The 24,677-nt window shown below is 50.5% G+C and overlaps 1 protein-coding gene across 2 annotated transcripts in view; it reads left to right on the forward strand.

The window, feature by feature from the left end:
- The first annotated feature begins 3,599 nt into the window (after positions 1 to 3,599).
- Positions 3,600 to 24,677, forward strand: part of ATP11C (ATPase phospholipid transporting 11C) — a 76,804-nt gene continuing 55,726 nt past the window's right edge. Inside the window, exon 1 of one of the 2 annotated variants that reach the window (XM_068956493.1) lies at positions 3,600 to 3,704. In XM_068956493.1, the coding sequence (XP_068812594.1) occupies positions 3,678 to 3,704 (27 nt within the window). In that variant the 5' untranslated portion in view covers positions 3,600 to 3,677. Of the gene's footprint in view, positions 3,705 to 23,304; positions 23,530 to 24,677 lie in introns of those variants that run through there. The other variant, XM_068956495.1, reaches the window with a different exon arrangement.

The raw sequence follows: 24,677 nt of genomic DNA on the forward strand, positions 1-24,677 counted from the left end.
AGCTCGGCCCGTCCTGGACGGAGATGGCCCTAGGATGGCTCTTGGAGAAAAAAATTGCCGGGGAAGCTGGCAGCTGTCGTGGCGCTCTGCAGTAAGCGCTCTGGCCCTGCTCGTCTTGCCTAACACGAGCAGGAACTCCACAAGCAGCAAATCGACAGCGGGAGATGGCCTTACAGTAAACTAGCTATAAATCCAAATAGTCAGATTAACAAGACCTGCTTCCAGCCATCGCAACGCTAAAAATAAACCCGTAGTACTCATCATAAGGTGGGGTAGATCTTGAAGAGGAGTAAGTTAATACATCTCCGTTGGCTTTGTATACCTCTGGATATTATAAAATTCTGTCTTAACGCATTACAGGCCAATTGCGCACTGTTCCAAAGACAACACTCATCCTTTAACTGGCCACACGATGGCAGAAGAAGCAAAGAACATGGCAAAAATGAGCGTTAAAAATAGTACTGACCACTAGCATGTTTCCTCAGGGCTAATGGGGAAGTTGGATTTTTTCTCTTGCTAGGCTATCTGCATTTCCCTGAGCAACAGGAAACACTATCGCCATTATGCATTGCTGTTCCAAACTGTTGTTGCTGTGAAAATTAAAAGAGGAAAAAAAAAAGTAGGACAAACTATTTTGTAAAAGGATTTGAGGGACCCTCCCAAGTTCTGGATAGTTCACACCAGCAAAGGGACCCACTCAGGTAGGTGCTTACACCCTCGTGAGCACGCTGTGCTGAGCGCTCGGTTGACGAACCGCTTAACTGCCTTTTGAGGCTAGCTGCAGTGGTTCTGGGTCTCAGCTGAGCCCTATTGGGTAAAACTCTCCTGGGGGCCTGTTGCCCCCCTGGCTGTCGGGAAGGTGGCTGGGGGCAAGGTCGAGCCCCTCGTGGGCAGCGCGGGCGTGAGCTGCCGCTGCTGTGCTGCACACATTATCAGCATGGGGCAATCGGGTTTTCATGGCGAGGTGCTTTAAAACCAGATTCCCTTGCAGAAGGCATGTGAGCTGAAACCGTTGCTACCGTATCTGAAGTCGAATCCTCCAGGCTGCTTCAGGGGCAGAAAGTCCAGATGGGTTTGTCACGCTCCCTCTGTGCAGGGACGGTTTCTGCTGAGATGGGGTTTTGCTGCCTTCCAGGCCACCGTGTCTGCAGCAGGAGGGAAGAGTGATAGATGCCTTGATTTCTTTGGTGAAAATCCTGCCTCTGGCTGGTGTGGGGTAAGCAGGGAGATGTACTGATTTAAACAGGCTGCTCCATGGCAGCAGCCTATTGTGTAACTTACTGAGCCTGAGCATAGGGAGCCAAATACTCCCCAGGCATTATTCTGTGCCTACTTCCGAGCTTTATTAATTCCAGTGGTACATTCATCTGCATAGCTTGCTGGGCTCTGTATAAGACAGTCTCTGACACCTTAGCCATAGCAATCATTAGCAAAAAATTAAAGATAATGAACTACCTAATACGTAAGTCCATATCTTGCATTTTAGCTCTAAGTCCAGCTAATGTTTGAAAACAGAGGTAACGTCATCTCAAATTAAATTGGACATGGATTGCATTTGTATTAGCATGTGAATCATTCCCTTCTTCCCAGCTCAAGCAGGTGTGAAGTGAGAATGAATAACTACCTATAGGAACATACCTAGACGGGAAGGATATAGGTTGTTTCCTACTTGGCCAGGTGAGCCACGTTACCTCCTAAATTCAAGTTGGCCCCCCTGCCCCCAGTTGCTCAACGGAAGGATTTTCCCAGGTGCAGGAGCCTGTCGGAGGAGCTGGTGTCCAAAACTCAGAAGTGCCAGAACCTGCGGCCAGCCCACCACCTCCTTGGCATTCAGAGATGTCAGGATGCCTGGCCCTCAAAAGTAGTTGGTACACTGGACATCAGTAATCTCTCCAAGAGCTGCTGCAGAGCACTGACACACACCATCACGCAGAAAAAATGTCCAAGAGCAGCAACTCGGTCTTTCAGGCAGCACAAATGGGCTTGGAGCCCGCAACACCGTTATCAGACAAGCGGGGTGAGAACTACACTGAAGCGCTGCTCCAAATTCAGTACTCTGCCATCATTTTGAGGGAGAGGGACGTCTCGAGCTAAACTGATTAGGTATTTTATTAAGATGTTTAACAATTTCCACCCATTATGTTAAAATGCGTTGAAACCGTGTAACGTTGTTTTCTGGTTTCCTGTTGCAGTTGCATTTTATGCTGTAAACAGGAACAGCACAGCTGCACAGGGGCTAATTAAAAGGTGCGTCAAGTATTTAGACAGATGCTGCTTGTAATAGCCACGTTGGGGTAAGGAGAGCGTTATTTCGGTGCTGCACCACGGAGGCTGTCATGTTATATAGAAGGAGCTGGATGGAGCGCCAGGGCCAGAGGAACCCTTTTATCACACTTTGTAAAACTTCCAGGCAGCCCTCGCTTAAGTAGAGCAAACGTGAGCGGTTTTAGCCTGAGCGAAATCAATACAGCACTCTTCTTGCTTTAAAAATACCAAGTGAAACCTCTCTGTGTGTTTTTCAGGTCTCTGAAAGTGCAGACAGCTGCTTTCCAGCCCCAGTCATGCTGCACCAGGATAAGTTTCTCTCCCTTTGGAGCCGGAGCCCCGGACGCCGTCGGGACGACGGCTGCTGCCAGCCGGCGAGGGCCGGGCAGGCTGCCGGCTCCCGCCCGAGCCCACCAGCGCGGACCGCCAAGGGGAAAGCTGGCCTGGCAGCGCCGGTCCTGCCTCTTGTCCCGGCGGATAGAGCGCTTCCCAGAAAGGGCTGATTTCCTGGCAACAACGCTGTCAGAAGTGGACGAGAAAACACAATGCTTTCACTAGGTTGCATTTCACCTCTCCATTCTGGTGTTTTTTTCTTGCGTGGAAATAATCATCCTCGCGCGCCGTGTCCTCTGGAGCAGGGAGAGGCTCCCGGGGCCCCGTTGCAGGCGCGCGCTGCTTCCCTTCGCTCCTTGCCGCGGCTCGGAGGGAAGAAGATGCCGGTCCGGCCTGCGCGCTGCAGAAAGGCTGGCGACGCCGGGTAAGGGCGAGCAGCGCTGGGCGACGGGAGCAGGCAGCTGCGCCAGGGACCGAGCGGGGCTCGCTGGCCGGCCAGGGTGAGCCCGCCGCCCGGGAGGAGCGCGCAGCCGGGGCAACACCGCGGAGCAGCTCCTTTCACGTGAAGTCCTGGCTCGGGACAGCCCGGCAGGGTGGGCTGGTTGGGAAGCCCTTGCGTGAGCTGGGCGGAGGTGACGGCGCTGGTGCCCGGGCGGCTCGGCACAGGCGGGACCGCGCCTCGCCCCGGCGCGGCGGCAGAGCCGTCGGCCAGCCCCGCTTCCCCGCTTCGGGGAGCCGGCCCGGCCCGGCTCGATGGCACTACAGCTCCCAGGCTGCTCCGGGGCACGGCGCGACCCGCCTCCCGGGCGGTGGCCAGACAAAAGCGAGGCGCGGGGGCGTGGGGGAAGTGCCCGCCAGCGCAGCGCAGCGCGGCCGGGCCGAGCCGAGCCGAGCCGAGCCGAGCCGACCGAGCGACCCGCAGCGCCGCGCCGCGCCCCGACGGCTGGGCCGGGCCGGGCCGGGCCGGCAGCCCCGCGGCGGCGGGCATGGTGCGCGGCCGGCGGCGCGGCCCGCGGGCAGCCTAGGGGCCGGGCCGGGCGATGCGGCGCTGAGGGCGGCGGCGGGGGGGCGCCGCCGCGATGCTCCGCCGCAGCCTGAGCCGCCTGGTGAGTGCGCGGCGCGGCGCGGGGGCGGGGGGTGCCGGGGCTGCGGGGCTGCTGCCGGCCGCGCTGCGCGCCCGGCTCCCCGCGAAAGCGGGGAAAACTTTTCTTTCGTTTCTGTTTCCTCTTTTTTTTTTTTTTTAATTCCCGCTTCCCCCGGAGGAAGCGCTCTGCCCGCGCGGGCCGCGGAGGGACCGCGTCGCGCCGCCGGGGCGGCGGGGTGCGCGCGGCCGCAGCGCTCCGGCCCCCAGCTGGAGCGGTAATCCTTTGCCGCTCAGCACCTTGCAGCTCGTGCAGTGCTTGGGCTGCGGATCTTTGCCGTGAGAGCCGAAACCTTTTTTCCAAAAAAACCCAGACAAACAAACAAAAAAAACCCCTAAGCCTGGAGCAGGGGGACTTCGCAGCCGGCATGGGGAGCCCCGTGGTTGCGGGTCACCGGTGTGCTGACCGCTGGTTTTTCGAGAGCTCCTTGTCCCCAAATAACGTGGTAAAAACCTTTCCAGTGCCACATAAGCTACTTAGAGATTCGTTGTGACCTCATTGCTTGGGCTGAACTTTTGTAATTACTCATTTTTCCCTGTTCCTCAGCAAGTGTGGTAAAAGCAGTGTTTAACTTTTTTTTTTTCCCCCCTTCGGTAGCCTCTTGTTTGTTTAGCCGTCTCATTCATCGTGCAGCGCATAGTTAACAAATGACTCGGGTTTAAATAGGAGGTATATGTTAGTGCAATATATGCATGCTTGAAGATACAGGAACTGTTTTCTGAGGTGTGCTATACCACTGGGCACAAGGTTGCTTGCCAGATTAGCATGTTCTGACCTCAGCTGGCTGGAAGTATCGAACTGTTGAAAAATGGCTTTTTACATCCTCTTACTTTGGAGAGAGCTGTCTGTGCTGGACTCCAAGGCTTCTAGTGCGGGAGGCTGTTGACCTTCTTAAGTCTGGAGATACCACTGTAGCAGTTCTGGGAGCAAGAATAGTTAGTTTTCCTGTCTTTGTATTTTTAGGTTGTATTTATGTTTGAATCTTTGGGTTAGCTCTGTAGAAAACAGTTAGCTCTAACTATTGTTTTACAGGCCCAGGGACAAATTTATCAGATCTAATCCAAATGCCTTGAGTTATTGACTTTGAATTTAGCTCTGCCTTGTGTTATGCGTAAGTCTCCTAGTCCTCCCTTGCACAAGGCTTTTTCTGATGTGTGTCAGGAGGCATTTGAGGTATGAAGCGTCACATCTGTAGTCACTGAGTTCAACTGAAAGCTGGTTTTAGGTGACCATCCTACACGGGAAGGTAGCCCTGTACAGTACGCAGGCCAGCTGCGTGATTTCCCCTGTGCGGCCACTTCTTGGAGCTGGCTGGAGGTGTCTGTCTGTGCTTGGGCCCCGTCACCACATCGTACTTAAGGCATGACCCTTGCACTGCTCGGTGGTCTCGGGGCAGGGGCAATGTACCCGGGCAACGTGATGGGGTGCTCCCGTCGTCTTCCATCACCAGCTCCTGTACTGGCTAGCTGACGGGTGCTGCTGTGGTCTGCACGTGCCTCAAAATCCAGCATGTGCAGCATCCCTCGGGAAGTGGGGACTGATGCTTCTTAAGGTTTGACATCTTCACCAGAGTAAACGTTTCACGAGTATGGTGCGTAAAACTTTTGGTAAGGCCGTTCTAGGATTGTCTTGTTTCCAGTGGCGTGTTAGTTGCTGCAGAAGGGTTTGCAGGTGTCGGTAGGGCCTCCTGTGTGCATGTCCTGAATCTGGCCAAGAGGCACTGAATGCCTCTGAACCTCGTCTGCCCTATGGCTGGAGCTGATGTCTTCCTCTTTGCCCCTCTCACAATGACAAAGGAAAGGGCTGGCTTCTTGGTCCCTACTGAATGGGAAGAAGTAGTCTGCTGTGCTGAGTTTTATTTTTTGTGTCACTCTGAGCTCTGAAGAAAAGCTCTGCTTATGTTTGTGGCCCTTCTAGTGGGTGATGCTCTTGATTGGGACTCTGAAGTGTACCAGGGTAACTGCAGTGCTAATGGGGGTTGTTAGCCAGTTTTTCCATATACTGGTTTCAGGAATGAGGTTTGACCAGAAATGAGCTCCATCCGTTATCAGGCTGGTGCACGTTCCATCCTGGGCTTGGGCAGATAGTGGCTCTGACTGGAGTGCAGGGCCTGCTACGGTTGTGCCATCCCCAGCTCTGCAGATGTCACGGGGGAGTGAGCCCCCTGTGAGGGACAGTGGAAGGGTATAGGTGCTGAAGGCTGCCGGCCAAAGTGGGAGCAGGTCTGGAGGCATCTGTGAGGCTGGGCATGGGTCAGGAGCTGTCATAGGGTGCTGAGGCCTGTGACATTAGGCCTGGGTGGGGGCAAAAGCTTCAAGTGAGTTTAAAACAAAAAGGGAAAACCAGAGCAGACCTGACAGTGCTTATGGTCCTCTCAGTAGCGTGCTCATTGGCATGACAGGCGGCAGGTAAAGCCCTGCCTGCGGGCATGGGAAGGCAGCGCGGCAGTGTCTCGCTTTGCATTCGGGGCAGGGGGCTTCTCTGCAGTCCCAGCTGGGATCAGGCAAACCAAAGGGTCTGCTAATGGGTGAGAGAAAGAGCTTGAGGCATGAACACCGTCCCTCGTCCCTTCATGGACGTCTGCAGTTGGCTAGAGCTGACGTGGTATCGAGGCTTTTGCCTGCATGGCCCCAGCATCCTGGGGCCCTCTGGGAGCTTGCTAAATTTGGAGGAAAATCCCCCACTCTGGGGAGGAGAGGAAGACCAGCACACACAGATCTCCAGAAGACATCTTCATTGATGCTGTCTTGCACTCGGTCTTATATTGAGAGTATGGGAAGCACAAGGCTTCAAGAAAAGCTTGTTTTCTGGCAGTAGCACTGCAGAAAATTCACTGCAGTTATTAAAGGATGAAGATTATCTGGCACTAAGATCCCATAAGGCCACACTGGCAACTGTTGACACTGCACCACTACGTGGTCTCTGCCACAGGCTCATAAATGCCAATGGATATTAAAAATCCTGTTTTCTGATGTATAAGCTGTGAAATACCTGAGTGTTTCTTGCCCTATCAACATGAATATTACTGGCCTTGGTTGTGTTTTTCCTTCCACAAACTTTCTTATCCTAGACAGGATATAAAATGGAGATGATAAAAAGAGCAGGAGGGAGGGAGAGGAAGAGTGTTGCTTGTGGATCTCCTTCGCTCCTCCAGGATACCAACTCTTGCTCTTAGCAGACCCACTTTGGATTCTGAACTTAAGTTTACACCAGTGAAATTAGTTCTGCCAAAATGAATTGGGTAGGGATCACTAGGGGAGGCAGCATTGAATTGCTGCAGTTAATCCACTTTAAGGAGATACTGCCAACTTGAAATATAACTTTAATTCTTTTCTGGAAACAGATTCTGGCTTATTTTTAGTCTCATACTGCTTGTATTGCCCTTATGGGAAGGCTCTGGAAGTAAGCTGGGTGGGAGTATTGATACAAGGAAAGGCTTTGGGGTTCCTCTCTTCGTGTTGTCCTTTTGTGGTCAGGTGGACTTCTTGGATGAATCTGGTGCCAGTGTCCACATCTGATTACTGAAGCATGTTCATGCTATTATGTGCAACAGCAACTGTTTTCAAACTCAGTTGGCAGAGGCCTAAAAGAAAGTCAGAAGCGCTAGTCCCTGTGTTGTGGCTCAAAGTTAATATACTTTTTTCCTTTGTTAGTTTTTGTGGGTTCTGCGGAAGCGCTTCAGATGGCCGTACCTCCAGGCCACGGCTCTACAACCGCTGCTGCAGTGGCTTTGGTGGGCCCAGAGGGAGGCTGGACTGCTGCCATCAGCAGCAACAGCATAGCTCTGCTGATATAATAGGGTTAATTCAGATTTGGACTGCTATAAGAACTAATTAAGAAAGCTAGAAAGAAAAAATTCCAATATCCCAGTTGCTTCCACGTTTTCCCAGTTTGCTTTTATTTAAAGCTGAGTCTCTTGTGCGGTCTGAAAACCTTCCCCCCACCCCGAAGCTGTCAGCTGCGTTGGAGTGCCAGGAAACTTGGTGAGAAGTGCCCTGGAAAACCCTCGTTCCCCACAGAAGTTTCCTTGGCTCTGTTATTAGAAGATTTAATAGATGGACGGCAATCTGCCTTGATGTGAGGGGACTTGGGCCACTCGGAGGTGCGCGCGTGTCCTGGTGATGCCCAGGGTCGCTGCAGGCGCACGTCTGCCCTTTGCCCCCTGCCCAGCTGGAGGGGTAAGGGAAGGCTTTCCCCGCCGTCAGCACCTCTTCTGCCTCCTCGTACTCAGCCGTTTCAGTGCAGTTCTGCCTTTTCCCGTCCCAGTGCTGCAGGGGGAGGTTTCCGGGAGCCCTGAAGGGCGAAGCACAGCAGAGCTGGTGTCCAGTGCCCAAAGGGAGTCCGGGCGGGGGGACAAAGCCGGCTGACCCCCTAGGAAATAAGAAGCAGGGAATCATCGTTGGGGGTAATGCACCCATACTGCGAGAACCGAGGATGCTGAGAGTAGGCAGCTGAATCCCGCACCTCAAGCGATGTGGTGCTCGCACCCTTGCCCGGAGGGAGGTGCGGGGCTGGCTACCGCGGCGGAGCCGGCACCGCCAGGAACTCGTCCCGCCTCGCGCCCAGGGTGCTGCGTTTTCGCGCACCACTGCTCTGTCGCCTGCGAGTCTCCTTCCTCTGCGTCCGTATCAGTGCCTCGCTCTGGTGTTCTTGTTTAAAATCCAAACTTGATGTTCTGATAAGAAAATAATGAAACAGTTCTAATTAAGAGCAAAATTCTTTCTTTCAGGTGCTTGTGCAGTGTCTAACAGTAGGATTTTAGTTGCATTAGTCTGCTTTAGTTAAATACCTTTGGGCCTGATCGGTTTTGCAGCCTGTACCCTTGTAAATCTTTTTTTTTTTTTTTGTCTAAGCAGTCCCTTATTGAAGAATACTGGAGTAGTCATGAGCTTGGTTAGTCATGAGCATGGTTTCAAGAGCAATTACTTCAACCGGGGGGGGGGGGGGGAAGGGCGATGCCCCTTAAGTCCGATTGCATCTCTTCTCCTTGGGTCAAATCAGTGTCATGACTCAGTATCTTTATCCTTCTCCAGGTTGATAATGATATTGTCTTCTTGACTGCCTTCTCCTTGGGTTTCTTTCTTGTCTCTGTCTTAATTCGTCTGTGTCAGGAAACCAAATCAGAAGCAAGCCTCGGCTTTGTGTGCTGCTTAGGAAGCTGGTGAGATCTTCTGGCTTACTGCTCTGCCAAGAGCTGCACTCGGATGGTGGCTTGTCTAGGGGGGTGGGGGTGTAACACCCGTGCTGGTTATGGGGGCTGTGGCTGGACAGGGTCCCTTGCCTTGAACCACTCTCCTTTTCTCTGTACCCCCCCCCCCCCCCCCCGGATTCGTTTGTTCCTCCCAGGTCAGGAGAAGCAACCTGTCATTTAGGTGTTTGCGGTGCAACGCCTCAGGCTTGGCTGCCTTCCTCCTTTGTGGGAGAAGGAAGGTAACTGAAGCGACCTGGGGTGGTTTTGTGCAGCCTTATAAACAAGGCGCTTCCTTTGTTACAGGCTAACACGGTTATTTCAGTTTGTGTGCTTAGTGCTGCTTTAATGTGGAGGCTTTCCAGCTGGGGCTTGTTTTATTGAATTAAAAAATGGTGAGCCAACTGCCACAGAATCGGGTTGCAGAAGACAGATGTTCAGAAGTCAGGCTTTCATGTCACCTGCCGCGTGTTAATTCAGCTCCCTGCCTGTGCGGGCTGGTGTGGGGCTCTGTCCCAGAGGCCCTACGGGGACCTCACCGAGCAGCGCTTTGCCGCTGGCTTTGCCTTCCCCTCGGGAGGGCACGCTGCTGGTGTTCCCAGTGCAGCAGTGAAGGGTTTTTTCCTCATTAAAGTGCTTGAAAGTGTCAGCAACGCGCTCCCTCCATCCCGACCCTTCCGGAAGCGGCAGGGTAACGTGTCCTGTCCCTGCAGGTGTGGACTCGCGTACGCGGAAGTGATGCCCTGCAGGAGGTGCAGGGCTTGATTGAGGTGAGGTGGTAGCACTGCATTGGGTTTTAACTAACTTCCTGTTTTTGAAGGTCACGTTACTGCAAACGCCCCAAAATCTGATGCACCTTGGGAGCATGCAGAGGAAGGATGATAATCCCGAGGAGGGAGGTCTGGGTGGGGAGCCAGGAGATGTGTTCCTGCTGCCCTAGCCCGAAAGCCCTGAGCTGGGAAGGTCCCACGTGCCTTCCCTCGGCCAGCAGTCGCTGGGGACTGGGGCACCTAAGCCATGGTGAACCTGGCCTCTCTGACCTCTGGGGAGGAACACAAAGTGGAAAAAAGGCCTTGGGGAAGGCATATATTGACTTAAGAGGTGTGTGCCAGCGGTTGGCAAGCCAAATAGATCCCGGTCGAGGTGGCTGGGGAGCAGCAGGGCTCTGAGCCGTGGGAAGGGACACCTCATGGCTGCTGAGCCCTCGCCTCCGGGCCATTGTGGGGCCAGCTCCTGCCGGATGCTCGGCAGGAACATAATCCTGTACAGAGCTGGACTCAAATGGCAGGAAACAAAAGCAGTGCCCCTGCGCTAGTAGGTCCCACGGGGCGGCCAGCAGCGTGTCCTGGCTGAGCAGCAGGGACAGTAGTGACTGTAAATGCCCAGTGCCCTGCACGGGTGCCATCCGTTGGCCCTGGGCGTTGATGGCCAAGCACTGCATGAACTTGCAGCAGCTGGGCAGGCTGGAAGCGTGAACTGTGAGCTGCTCTGTGGGACGCAAAAGTGTGCAAACGGTCCTGCGGTAGGTGTTGTGGGAAACGTCTGCGAAGGAGAAGGTGCCAATTTACTCTCTGATCCTTAGTCTTTGCAGCAAACGTGTAATAAAACTCTATTTTGAGACACAGCACATCTGCAGGTTTTTTTTTAAATGCTGTGAACCAAACATTGCGGTGTGTGATTGTGGTTTCTGCTCCAATAGAAAATAAGAGTATAGAGAGGCGGAGGAAAGGAGGAAGAATTCCTGAGATTCACTTTTTTATCTAACCGTACTAACACCTTGAGAGTGAAGCTACATACTAAATGCCTTGTACGTGATCGTCAGCTTCTACAGGAAGCATTTTGCTTTCATTAACATGACAGAAAGCTGAAAGCGGCAAAGATCAGGCCTGGGCTTTTCAAGTTACAATGGCCACAGATAGTCTCTGTGACACTGAGCACTTTCATCTGAATTAATTCTGCACTTCAAAAAGTGTGGGTTTTCACAAAAAGACCTTAATCTTTCATGAGTAAAGACTTTGTTGCTGGATTTTTTTTCTTTTTTAAGCATACTTAATGCAGTATTGATTGCACTTCATATGTTCAGGGCAAGTTCCCCTGATAGTAGCCATGGCGCAGACCATGCGTCACTTCAGAGATGACAGCTTGTGGAGTCTCAAATGGGGAACCTAGAAATGAGGAACAAGAGCTGTGGGACTGCCTCAGAGGCTGGCTTATGTAGGAGATGGTTCAGAGGTCCCAGAGCTGCTTTCAGCAGCTCTCAATCAACAGCCCTTCCCTTCTCCGACTGCAGTCACCCACCGCTTTTCCTGCACACCTTCCTACTGTTCTGCCAAGTGCAAACCCACTTCACACAAGCAAATGGGTGACAGTTATTTTGGAAATCAAGGGCTTGGTTTTTTTTTTTTCCTCCTTTTTTTTCTTCCTCCCTTTTTCCCTCTTAGTTTTCAGGATTTTGCAGCTTTTCTGACAGCAGATGCTGTGGTCAAATCGTGACACCCCCTCTCCTTCTCCTGATACCTCTCCTTGGTCCCGTTCTTGGGACGTTTCTGTCCTTTTCCCTCCGCTCTGATGCCAGGCTTTCTAACCCCATGGCAGTGTGCCGACGATGGGCTCGCAGAAGTTGGCGAGAGGGGCTTGCTGCCCACTGTTCTGGCGCGTCCTGCCCTGGCAGGAGCAGCTCCTGCAGGGAGGCTCCTTGGGGCTGCTGTAGCTCCTGGCTGTAAGGTAGCCAGTCTGGGTGAGCTACAAAAGGCTCTTTCTTGGGACTTAAGTCCCTTATCAAAGCCTGCAGCCTGAAAAATGAAGGAGCAGGAGTTTTGTAAATTCTCATAACCATTTCTATTTAAAATTGCAAAGCAATCTCCTGACTGTAGCTTTATTCCCAGAAATAGCTCTCCTGTTTGGCTAAAAATAAATAAAAAATCAAACCAAAAAACAGCTGTGGACAAGCAGCTGCATGGAAATGTTCACTCATACAGTTAAAGTTTGGAGAAGTTAGAAATTCCTGTAAAGAAGGACAGGAAAGGACTGGTCAAACATTAATAATTAGTGCTACCAGCTAAATCTATTGTGTGCCGAAACTTTTCGGTTGTGAATTAGATGTGTCTAGGGGCTGTATTTTCTTTCTTAACTTCAAACCATTTTTATCTTCAGTTTGTATTCTGCAAAGAACAACGATTTGCTACATTGTAGGACAAAGCTTTGAGCTGAGCTTTTGCTGAATCAGAACTGAAAGCATGTGAACTTGCTCTTAACAGTAAAAACTGTAGAAGCAAACAGTGCATCTATTAACAGTAGGATTTTCAGACTTGTCTGTAATTTCCTCCTGTTGCCCTTGGTTTATGTATTTCCTTTCTGATTAAAACTGCTACCTTCTACATGTAGCCATTTATAACGGCTCTGTTTGAGAGATTTTAAAAATGTTTGCTTAAGAAAAAGCCAAGCTGACTAGTTGAGAACGTTACTAGAGTCTCAGCCAGGAAGAACCTTCTCGCTGAAACAAGTTGTTGTTACCCCAGTGACCACGTTTTTAGCAATGAAAGTTGGCTCACAGCGTACATATCCGAATGTGGGTAACGAGAGAAGATCTCTTACCTGCAGACGTGCATAATTTGGAAAACTACCTCTGGCTTTTAATTCCTCTTAGTGTTGTAGGGCTCCATGTGGAGTTGAGGAACTTTAATCCACTGTTATCCTTGCTTAGAAAACACAAGGATGGCCAAGTGCGGGGGAGAGGCTGGGGATTTCAGTTGTCCTATTCTTTCCCTCTTATGTGGACAGCCAAGACCGGCACAAACAAGCCCTGAGGGGGAAGAGAGAACCTGGAAAGTCCTGGGAAGTTCTCAACATCTTGGTGGCTAAAGGGTTATGGAGATAAGGAAGTCATGTAGCTGTTCAGCCTGACTGGGTTGTCTAGGACAGTGTGAATTTTCTGATCTTCCAAGAAACTTAGAAGCGAGGTGATTGAGTACACTGTCAAGCCATCTGCTTTTCTCAGGAAATGTTTTCTCAGGGTTTTTTTTTTAAGGGAGTTTCCTATCTTTAATTAAAGTATATTCAGAAAATGGGTGCTGAGCACTAAGTGAGCCACTGAGTTTGTGTCCTGCACTATTCTCAGTAATTGGGTTTTGCTTTGGTGACCTTCCATGGGGAGGTATTTGACAAGGCTCTCCTGCCTACTTCTGCTCCTGGGCAGCAGGCATTAAGGTAGGGAGCAGGTTGCAACTCTTGCAGTGTGCTGAAACAGGCTGAGATGATCTTATATGTAAGTTCAGACTGAAATCTGCTTCTCATTGTACATCATCTCAGAAATATCTTTGTGCTCACTGGGATCTAGTGTTGGGAGTGGTGGGCTGGCTTTGCCTACAAGTTTTGCTAGTGCTGTAGCTTACTGAAAGAAACAAATTTTTTGTGGACTTTACCTGTTTGTTCTTTTCCCAGTCAGTGTACTTAGATCCAGAGATTTGGGCTTTGAGCTCTAGAAATGATTAATACTATTACACAAGAGCTAGGAGAGCAGTGCTTCTCATCTCTCGTAACCTCTGCCCCTCTCTCTAGTTCCCTTATCTCTTGCAAGTAGACAGTTTTTTGTTTTGCTTTTTATTTTTTTTCTTAATTTTAATTGCCAAGGGATACTGAGATTCAGTGTTTATAGTTTTTATTTTCCTTTGTTTGCTCACGGATTTGCAGGATTCCCTAACTCTTGAGGAACAACACCTCTGGCAGGGCTGCTCACAACTACCTTGGAAGGTGCTGGGGCATAACTATTTTGTTCCAGCTGGTAATTAATAACTGATACTCAGAAGCCTCATCCACATACTCAGTGCTTATTAACAGAAATGCAAATGAGCATTTTAGGAACAGCAAGATTTGAAGCATGTTCCGTTCAGGCTGCACCTTGCCTTTAGGGACAGTGCCGGTGAGAATGTGCCTGATTGGAAATACGTAATAAGGACACTGCTGTTTGTGTTGTTGGTGATTATAAGCCACTTCTGGCAATAACATGCTCACTACTGTAGTTTTGCTCTCCCTGTGATCCTTTGCACCGCTTGCTGCAGGATGGCTCTACTAATACAGCGAAGCGCAGCTGCTGCCTTTGTAACCATTGCCATGCAGTTTGCTGAATTACTTTGAATTATCTTCCTACCAGTTTGTTTACTACTGTTTGGCTGAATTAATAAGCACTTGATTTCACTATTTTGCGACAAGTTTGACCTCAGACTTGTGCAAAGAGCTATTATTACCTGAATTATAATCACCCTTTCCTAGCTGGAAAGTGATACTTTGCCAGTGGTTAATTGCCAGGGCTTTTGGTCAGTCTGGTTCTGGTGCAGCAGTTCAGTGATCTACGTGCTGCCTGTTCCCGAGCTCCTGTTGCGGCTCGAGGAAGGTGCTGTGCTGTTGTTTCATTGCTTGCTGGTTTGCGCAGGACTTAAAATCGTCAGAAGAGCTGGTGGTTTTTCCTGCAGCGCTTTTCCTCCCACGTGGTAGGGCTCGCCCCAGAGCGGTGGAAGCGCTGGGGTGAAGGTGACCCGCAGCCAGCGCTGTGCGAGAAAGCGTTAGGTGGTGGGTGTGAATCTGCTGGTGTTACTTCAACTGCAGGTTGAATTGCAGGGGGCTTCAGAGCATTGACTAAATACATAGGGAACAAAGCGGCTTGGAGGGCTCCCTCCGCATCAGACCGCAGCCCTTGTCCAGCAAACCACCACAGGACTGGAAATAGCTGTTTGGTGTGGGTGAAAGGACAAGCGGTGCCACCCTGTGCTTCAGGGACCTCGCAGCAGCACTTCAGAAATCATTGCAGGCTTCGTTAGCAGTCTTGGGAGGCCTGGGGGGGAGGAAGATGAATATCCTGAGATTTTTCTGAGGGTAACTTCAAGGAACGGTTTTTGTCCCGTCTTTATTTTCTGTATGTTGGAAAAATTGGGAGGAGTCTTCAGTGCAATCCAAAAAGCTAAGTTAACTGCAGTTCACGTCTCCTCTCTTCCAGGCAAACCGTGAACGTGCTAACCAACAGAAGTATGCAGATGCGCGAGTTTCTGATTTAAAAAAAAAAGTCTCAGCATGTTAAATTTATCCTGCTTCCTTCAAGTGGAAGGTAGAACATTGGTATGTGGGAATGGACTTCAGTTTAAAAACAAACAAAAATAAATTACATATGCTGCCATGCAACGTACTGCAGTCTGCGGCACCCGCGTGCAGAGAGGTTCACGCGCCGTGTTGAAGCTGGAGTCCCGTGCAGCTTTTGGCTGTTCCCACCTAGCAGGGCGCAGGGGCACGTCTCCTGCGCTTTTGGGTTGTGCCGCCTCCTTCGTAGCGAACGCGTCCGGCACGGCGAGCGCCGCCGGGATCCGATCCGCTCGCGAGCCCTGCGCAGCCCGGGCGGGCGGCGCCGGAGCCGCGACGCCGCAGGTAACGCGGCTGGAGGCGTGCGCCCAGCTCCGCCAGGCAGTTCAGCTCCGGTCTCCGGGTCTGGAGCGCGTTTGGATTTGGCTGCCGAGTGAAGGGCGGGTAGCAGTGCGGCTCTGTGGAAGGCTTGGGTTGAAGAAGCCAGCCCAACTGCACGGCGCAAGCGTTGCTGCTCGCACGCTGCATGCAGTCCTTTTAACGGCCTTGTTAAAAACTTTGCTAAAAGTGGCTTGCTTTCTGGTCAAAAGGAGGAAAAAGTCAATATGCATTAAAAAATCTTTCCTAGACCGCCCTGCGTATAAAGCTGCCGCAGTAGCAATACGTTAGCTTTCCAAATGTGTTGTGCTCCTTTATTTTATTCTGTCTTGTAACGCTGCGGAGCGGGCCGGGTTTTGCCGTTTAATACATGGAGTTTTGCTCCGTTTTGGGTGGGTTGCTAAGTAAGATACCGCGTCTCCAGAAAGGCGCTGCCGCTTGCCCGAATGAGACACTCGGTTTTAAAGTACTTTGCAATGCTTTTAGATACGGTTTGCTGGAATCTACATCTAACATCCTTAACGCTTGAGAAGGGCCGTGTACCTAAGCGTTCTTCATCCCATGCTTCATCTGTGCCACCTCTTCAAAGAGCAGCTCTGCGAGGAGCAATCGCAGAAGCAGCGCGGTTAAGTCTGTGCCGGTAACTCCGGCTTGCGCTCGCCGCCTGCAAAGGGAGGTGGGTCGGCTGGCGGGTTGCTTCCGGGGGCAGCTGTGCTTCAGGCTGATGCTCCAGAAAAAGAAAAAAGGGGAGAAGAAGGAAGTCAGAAGCCTGCCAGTGACTTCATAAGATCTGTTAATACCCTAGTAAGTGGCAAGTGCTTTTTTTTTTTACCTTTCAAAATTGGTAATCGAGAACCCAAGAGGCTGAGACAATTCACAATGACTAAATTAGAAAGGCTTAACAGCGTTAGGGGTGTGGGGCTGTAGTACCCTGCCCGCTCCAGCGCTGAGTACTGACAGCTGCGGGCAGATATGTGTGCATGTCGGGTTGAGCTGTGGGTCTTCAAGAGTCAAGACTTAATTATGAAACAATTCCTCTTTTCCTTTGGGCACTACTCCTTTTTGTCAGTGACAGAGTATGTATAAAAAGGGCGTAAAGTATAGCCCTACAAATAAGGCTGCTTTGTTGTTGTTGCCTTTTTTTTGCAGTGCAAAAGCTAGTAGGTGAGCGGTGGTGGTGGTGTCTGAGTTGAGCCATGCGTGTGAAAGCTTGCGCTGGGGCTCGCCTGCAGCCTGGGCGAGCTGTCGAACTTTCCCCCTTCTAAAGGCAGGTGCTTTTGGGCCCCGGCGCTCGCTCGCGTGGCTCCTGCGTGGCGGCGGCGGGCTGGTGGGCTCTTTCCTCGCCTAGGCGAGGTGCCCCGCCGAGGGGTGCTGCGGCGCGGAGCTCGCCCGGCGGCGGACCGGCGCCGTTGCGCTTGCTTTCGCTTTGCTGTGGCCAGCGCTGTTGCTCCTGAGCTCCTGCGGTGAGCCAGGAAAGGGGAGTAAGCTGGGGGAGAGCAACCCGGCGAGGCGTGAAACCCTTCCTGGCCTTGCACGGGGGAGAGGGCGGGAAGGCAGAAGCTTCGGGCAGCGGCTGGCCGGCGTCGCGTCGGCGGTCTCGTCCAGCCGTGCTCTCGCGTGGGTACTTTCTGCTGGGGAAGCACAGATGCTTTTCAGAACCGATACTCTAGAAGCAGCTTTTTTAGCTCGTTATGTAATTTCAGAAGCGTGTGACTTGCAGTAAGTTTGGCTGTCGTTTTTTTGGGCGCCTGTTGCATCTTGTGGACTGACTGCAGTGTGTGGCTCTTTTTAACTTTATCGATCTTGTCGGAGATGGAACTTTCACCTAAGCCAATTTAGTCTAAAAGCATGCCCACGTTTGACATTCAGCTGTAACTGATAGTATTTGTAGTCCAGAGACATTTGTACTGTTCTCCTTAATGAAAGGCTAATGCACTTACCTTTGATATGGCTGTTTGTAAAGGACTTCCCTCCCCCCCCCCCTCCTCCAGCTGAAATCAAGGGTAAGCAGCTAGTGCAGTAGGGTATGTGAGGATGAAATCAGGCTCGTTATTTCTGTTCACAACTTGAGCAAGATTCCTGTTCTGCCACTCTTGTAGCATTAAATGAGTAATGCTGCATTGCATGCGTTTCCCTCCGTGGCTTCAGCTGAATTTTGCAGGATTCATAAGTGAAAGGGCCCCTGATCTGCCCTCAGTCCTGCTCTGAGCGGTGCGTGCAGAAGGGCTGATAACTTCTAGTCTTGTGCCTTGAAAGGATTGGCAAGCAGGCTTTGTATCTGGCCTACTTGAAAGTGTACTGTGTACCCTTAAAAAGACTTTTATTATAAAACTACGGCAAAGTGGAAAACAAAGGCAGTGCTTACCTGGTAGATATAACATATCTGAAACATTGTGATTTGCGAAACGGTGGTATGCTATTTTTCTCGTGCAAGACAGGATACGTAAAAGCTGGGTAAGATGGACAATAGACAAGACCACACAGTTTAAGGCATTTTGTTGGTTTTGCTCTCCAAGATGCTTAATTTTGTTACCTCTGAAAATATTACTAGACTACGATGAAATTGTGCTCTATTGCCTGACTCTCAAATGGCTTAAGGAAAAAAAGGAGGGGGAGGGGAAACACTGCTGGGAAACTAAATGGAGAAAGAAAAAAAAATCCACTTTATGAGCAGCCCTGCAATCTGTTATCATCAATAATCCCTCCGCAGCGTTAGAGCGAAGCAAAACTGCTGCCGCTTGGCACGATAAGCAGCGATGCAGCATGCTGCAGCCTGGCCTGGCGGCTGGACCTGGCCGTGTCACTCCGTTGATGCCAGCGGGTTCCTTGGGGTGGCCCTGGCTGCGCCGTGCCCCTTCCGTCGGCGGCGGGCCCGCTCCCGCGGGGCTGACAAAGGCCAGCTGAACGTGCCCTCGTGGTTTCGCGGCTCCTTGCGGACGGCTCCGCTTCACGGGCCGTGGTCGTTCCGAGTTGCGTTGGATTTCTTGGTCTTCCTTCCTTGCCGCTCACCCTCCGCCCGTAAGCGTCTGCTCGGGGAGGGAGCGTGCTGGGTGGGCTGCGGTGCCCAGAGCCACGTCCTGCCTCTGTTGCCCAAGGTAATCCTGTGGAACAGGTCGTTTTCGGCGCTTCCCACGAGGCGGTCCGCTCCCGCGCGGCTGGACGGGTGGCAGCGGGGCTTTCCAGTTGCCGTTCAGATGTGAGAAGTTCAGAAGCGCCGAGGGAGGAAATCTCCTGTCAAGAAACTCGCCTCGGTGGCCCGGAGCGCAGAAACGCCCTTCTCTCTTTATTCCCTTTCTGGAGAAACAGGCTTTTGGGGTGGGTGGGGTGGCAATGGCAGGGCTGGGAGCGGGGCTGAGTCACCGCGGCTGGCGGCGGCGGCGCCGCGCTCGGGACGGCGCGCCGTTCTCCCGCCTGCGGGACCTCCGGAGGGGGAGACGCCTGGCCGGGGCGAGCCGCGCTGGCGGGCGTGCGGAGGCCTGCGGCCGCCCTGCGCCCCTGCTGCCCGGGGTTTTCCGGGCTCCTGGTGCGAGATGCCGCCGTCCTGCAGCTGGTTTTCCTCAGTCCCTTTGCTCTGTCAGATGCTGGCGGTGCGGATGGAGCGATGTGATTTTTTTTTTTTTTTTTTTTAAACTGGATTTACTTTGCGGCTATGTTGCCCAGCCTGACGGGAACTTGAGCCAAAAGGATTTCCTGAAGATAAACAGTTATGGGCCCCATGTTGAGGGCTTTCTCTCCTGACTGGGCTAATTACAGTCTCCTAATATAACTGAATTTGTGACCCGAAGAATAAATCTGTTGGTTACTACCATTACCTGGAAAATAAAATACTCAGAGGGGCCCGTTGGGCTGAGTCTGCCTTGGAGCAAGGACTAAGTGAGATGATTTCTCAGCCTCTCCCACCCTTTTTTCCCCTGTTACTTCTGTGAAACTGTTTCTCTGCATGCAGTACAGCAAGGGAAGGGTTAGAAAACCGCAGCTTTGGAAAATAAAAGGGGAAACATTTAATATGAACCACTGTGACTGAGAAGCTGGAGCTTCCTGGTGGCTCTTGCTAGGGAGGCTGGGACCGAAGACTTGGCCGTACCCATTGCACAGGGCTTGAGGGCCTGCCCCGCGGTGCGCACGCGGGGTTGGGTTGAACAGCGTTGAAATCTTTAGCTTTCTAGTCCTCTCCACTTCAGTATTTGTTGGGCGGAGGGGAAAAACCCAACCACTTCCTTGGGAAGCGAAGAGGAGAAACGCAGTAGCAGAGCAGCGGTCTCACGACCGCGTGAGCCGGCTGCTGCCGCCACCGCAGGGCTCTGCTCCCCGACCTGCACCTACCCCGGCGTTTCGGGGTGGAAACAAAAGTCTCTCCACGTGCACCTCACACTGTTGGCATTTACTGGTCTCTGTGGCTGGCCTGCAGGTTGGGGATCCTGGATTTTCTTTGTTTGCCTCTCTAAACTAAAGAGTTCAGGTTTTCAAAGAAAACCAACAAATTATAGCTCCTCAGGCTGATGCAGGTGTTGATAATTACAAACTTTTTTTTTCCCCCTCTTGCACTAACTTTGGGGCAACTGGCTCTGCATGCCTTGAGCAAGCTGCTGGTCTCAGGGCACAGCTGGAGTGGGGGAAGAGGAGGGGGGACGAAGGCTTTGGTGAGGGGGACAACCTCGCTGTGTTTTCTTTGTGACCTCTGTAAAATGTTTGGGCTGTTGTTCAAGGTCCTGCTGTAGTTCTTGACTCCTAAGTGTTCCTAGGATACCGAATTTGATATGTTGGCAGCATGCTGGTCAAACTTTATTCTGCCCTGCCAAAAAAAATGCTGCTTGCATTTCAATATGAGCTATGGTTGCATAATCCTGGCTGCCAACAGAGTGGGGAAAAGGGTTGAGATTTTTTTTCCTAACTTCCAAAGGGTAATGGTTCTGTTTGAACAGGAGCGGCATATTTTCCATAAAATAATGGCAATTAAGTAATGCTGTCCCAATCGATATCTGCTGGCTTTGGTTTGTGTTTGACTTTCTACATCACGTATGATCCTGGCTTTCTGCAAAATGCTTCTGAGTTGACACTGTAATTATGGACTATGTGGCATATTTGCTGGGAAGATGCAGGGTTATGTGATTTCTGGACAGATGTCCTTTAAGAGGAAGGAGGAAAAAAAGCACCTGAAAAACCTCCTTAGGCTTTTTCATCACTGTGGAGGTGTTGCTTTGTTTCCCTTGGGATGTCAAATACAGGAACACGAAACAATTTACTGCTCTCACCTCCCTGCTTTTTCGAAGAATTAAAATACCAGGTTTCGGAGAAAGAGGGAGTTTAGTTAAAAGCTGGCGACGTTTGACTACTTGGCTAAGGGGCCGAGAGCACCGATGCTGTTTCAAGCGCTTGGGTTCTGCAGGGTGCCTGGTTATTGGTCTGCGGTCTTCAGTCTTCTGCCCTTTCCCATAAAAGGGTCTTTGCCCCCCTGTATCTTCAAGGTCTAAAAAGCATGGATGAGTCTTTCCCTGAATGACAGTTTTTGGCAGGAGACTAGGATATGGATGGAGAAGCTCTCCAATATCTTTGATTTGGCAGTGCTTGAAGACCTTGTTTATAATGGTATCCGGAGCATCATGTGTGCAGCGAATGCAGTAAGTTGATGTACTGGTGAACAGCACGTGATGTGCTGAGCTCCTCCTACCAGTGCCCCAATCACTAGTTCAGAGTGATTCCTGTCAGCGGTGAAATTCACCAAGGTGCAAGAAATGGACAAGAGCGGGTACTGAATTTGTCTAATAATGCATTTTTTTGTTGATAATAGAACAGTTTTAGGGAAAATGAGTGATTGATAATAGCCAGTAACTCGGTCATTGCTACTACTAGCTTTGCATCCTCAGGATCTTGGCAGGCTTCTCTCCCTCCTCTCCACCCTGCATCCTCTGGACAGTCCAAGCTTTGAAGAAAATCTCCAGTTTTCCCCTTCCTTTTTGCTATGATACTTAAAGTCCTGATCTGTGACCACCTGGTTTGCAATAGTGCAGGACGTACTGTGTCAACAAAAAGTCCTTTCCCTCTCTGTGCTGGCTGCAAGAATCCTCCAGGGCAATGTCCGCAGTCCTGCTCTGGGGCCGAAGAAGTGAAAAGGAAGATGGGCCTGGGGGGAGTTTTGGCCCCACGTGCTTCACCTTGTTCAAGCATCGACCTTGTTGTCCCCACTGCTGGTTGTCCCCACAGTCCTGGCCCTTCTCCTGCATAAGAGGGATTTCTTTCCTGTTAGCATCTTGAAGACTGCCGTTGGATTCATCTGAACAACCACCTCTTTGTGCGTGAGCTGAGCAGGCAGGTTTATGTGCTGTGTCAGTGCAATGTCCCCTGCTCCACTGCCTCCATCCTGATCTGCTTTCAAAGGGCCGGAGAGGCAGAAAGGAGTTTCCTTCAATCTCCTTTTCTGTCTTGCTTTTCCCAGTGTGTGCTCATGAACAGATTTCTTTAGCCCAGGAGGAGATTAAGTACCCTCATTTGAGGGGAGAGGGGGCAGGTTTTCTGGTTTGCATTAAGGTAACATGATACTCAGCCAGGGACTCTCGTTAGGAGAAATGAGGGTCACTGACTGCATCTGACTCCGCTTGCAGCAGATTGATCAAAGCCTTGAGTGCTCCATTTCCAGGCTTTTTGGCATGGTTCACTTCCTCTTCTACTGCACTTATCACTGGGGCCATCAGACAGCAGAGCCAAAGCCGCCTGGTCCCTAGGAAGGGGAAGTGGGTCTGTCCTCAGATTGCAGTGGAGTCTGCAATGTGTCTGTGGAGGATGTTGTCACCTGTACGCGTGTTATTTCCTAACTGCTGAGCTTTGTTCCCTGGGCCCAAGAAAGGGCTGATCCCTTCTGTAACATAATAATCAGAATTATTATGTTACGCCCTGCACCCTTCTTAAAACTTTCAGTACTCCTTTCCCCTGTTCCCCCCACCCATCTGTTACTCTGCCCTTTTATCGGTAGCTTTATTTGGTGAGTCAGCTCTTCCAGGAAACTCAGCCTATTCCGGCTTTGGTATTTTCTGGCCCATCGTCCTTTCTGAAGATAAGGACAACTTTTCTGCAAGTGCATGCCAGGAGGCAGCATGCCCTTGAGGGTAGAGCGCCGACAGGATTCGGAGACCCGTCCGTGCCGGGGCCGCTCGCCTCGCTCTTAAGTTCACAAAAGTGGGCTATATCAAAAGCTCAGAGCACAGGACATCATGGGCGAGGGAGACAATGAGCATCCTTTGGAGAAGAGCCTGGAGTCTTCAAGGTCCCTTCCAGGTGACACCCTTGGCCGTAGAGAGGACGGTGGTGCTGGTCTGCTTGGTTATGAAAACCAACTGCGAAGATGGGTAGATGAAGTTCTGCTAAATCCTCATGGGCCCCATGTCGTCCCCAGTGTGAAAGGGATGACTGAAGCCCGTAGCGCTGGCAACAGCCATCTGGGATCACCCCAACAGGCACTTGCAGAGGGAGCTCGGTTTTCTTAGTACAGCACTCCTGAGGTATAATAACTGTTAACTGTTATCCTCACTCTGGGTAAAGAAATATTAGTCCTTCTTCTATACCTTGTTTTTTTGCTACTTATTGTTCTGCTTACTATGGTGGTTTGGATGGTTAATCTGCTATTATTTCTGCTGTCCTTCCCACACATGTTTCCACTCTGAAAGCTGGTTTGCACAGTGCTACTAGTACTTGGTATCATTACTGCATTTCTTTCTGATGGAAATACCCGTAAGAACTTCAGCCTGAATATAGGAGAAAGGATATTTGTTTAAAATTTAACCTTTGTTTTCCTAGGGCACTGAACTTCACTCTTCCAGTTAGAAACGACCAGCAAAAATCCCCTCCAGTGGAAAACTTGGACGTATCCCTGCTCCCCTAACTGAAAGGCTCCTCCTTCTCGAAGGTGTTTTAGTTGCATGTCCTCCATTGCAAGCCACACTCTGAGCTTTACTCAGCTTCAGCTGTTTTTCTTTTGGACCTATAGGCTCTTACTGTTTTAAACAGAAAGGCTTTTTTTGTTTTGCTTTTGTTTCTCCCCTGCCTCGAGAACCGTGCATGTCGTCAACCCTTGCCCTCAGATGTGAGGGACAGTAGTGTGATTGGTTTGGATCTATGGAGTTCTCCCTATAATCAGGAGATCTGCCTAAAATGTGGTCCGTGTGGGTAAGCATAGCCTGCTTAGTTGCTAAATTATTAAGAGTTTTGTCAAAGCATTGCATGTACTTGCATAGAAATGATTGTGTACAAAAAGTAATATAAAAATTGGCAAGAAAAGCTGTAATTAAAAATGTATTGGTTGGGTGATAAGACTGAGCAGGCAATGAAGTAGGTGTGCTGATTGACTCTGAGAGTCAAAAGTTTGACAGTTTGGGGGGTTATTTTTAATTAGCGGAGGCTTTTTAAAATTTTAAATCTTGTCCTTGGCTCTCTTGCAGAAAAGTTACAGTGAGCAGAATAGGCTGCTCTGTGATGTGTTTTTATATTTGTAGGCTTTTTTGTAAATCAGGTTGTCTTTTCTGCTACTTGTATGATAAATGGAACAATACAGGAGTGATCAAATTTTAAACTATTCATGAGGTCTAAGCCAAGCAAAGTGATTTAGTCTTTCTTCTACACATATTAAATATAAGCCATGATTTCAGTCGAATAGTTGAGCTTTGTACTTGTGCAGTATAATTATCTCCAGTTTTAGCAGATGATGTTTTTCTTTAAAAACCTGTGGTTTTTATTAGAAACTTTTCTATGACTGACTTGTATTTACTTTGTGGCTTGAAGATAGTATCTAAAGCAAGCATGAAATGAGTTTCTTTTGATTAGTTGTTTTTGGTTTAGATGCCTTCTAAAAAACTAGTAAATCAAAAAGAATTTTTATTTTTCTGCCACTACTTTTTCTGAAAACAGGGACAGTAGGTGGCAAAGACACTTGTTTGCTGTATGGGGGACACTATTAAGCAATGTTTTGCACAGATATGTTAAGAATAGTCTATTTCTTATTACAGTGGCTCGTGCAGGATCCTTCCGAAAGCGAGCCTCGCTGTGTAGGCAACCTACCTGATCTGCAGAGCAGAAGTTTATCTTTAATGTTGAAATCTGCCTACTCCATTAATTTTTACCAGGGCTTGCTAATTTTTACAGAGGTTTGCTAGGTAACTTCTATCATGTGCCAAGTGGGTTCTGCACATCATGGTTCTGCAATGGTTCCCCAGAAGTTTGGGAGACCGAGTGAAGAAGGGGGGTCTCCGGCAGGCACTTGGGAGTTGTTGTACCTGGGCAAAACACATTCCCAGCTCATGTCTGAACCAGTCTGCCAC

The sequence above is a fragment of the Struthio camelus genome, chromosome 11 (assembly GCF_040807025.1).
Source record: "Struthio camelus isolate bStrCam1 chromosome 11, bStrCam1.hap1, whole genome shotgun sequence".
NCBI classification, from domain to species: Eukaryota; Metazoa; Chordata; class Aves; order Struthioniformes; family Struthionidae; genus Struthio; species Struthio camelus.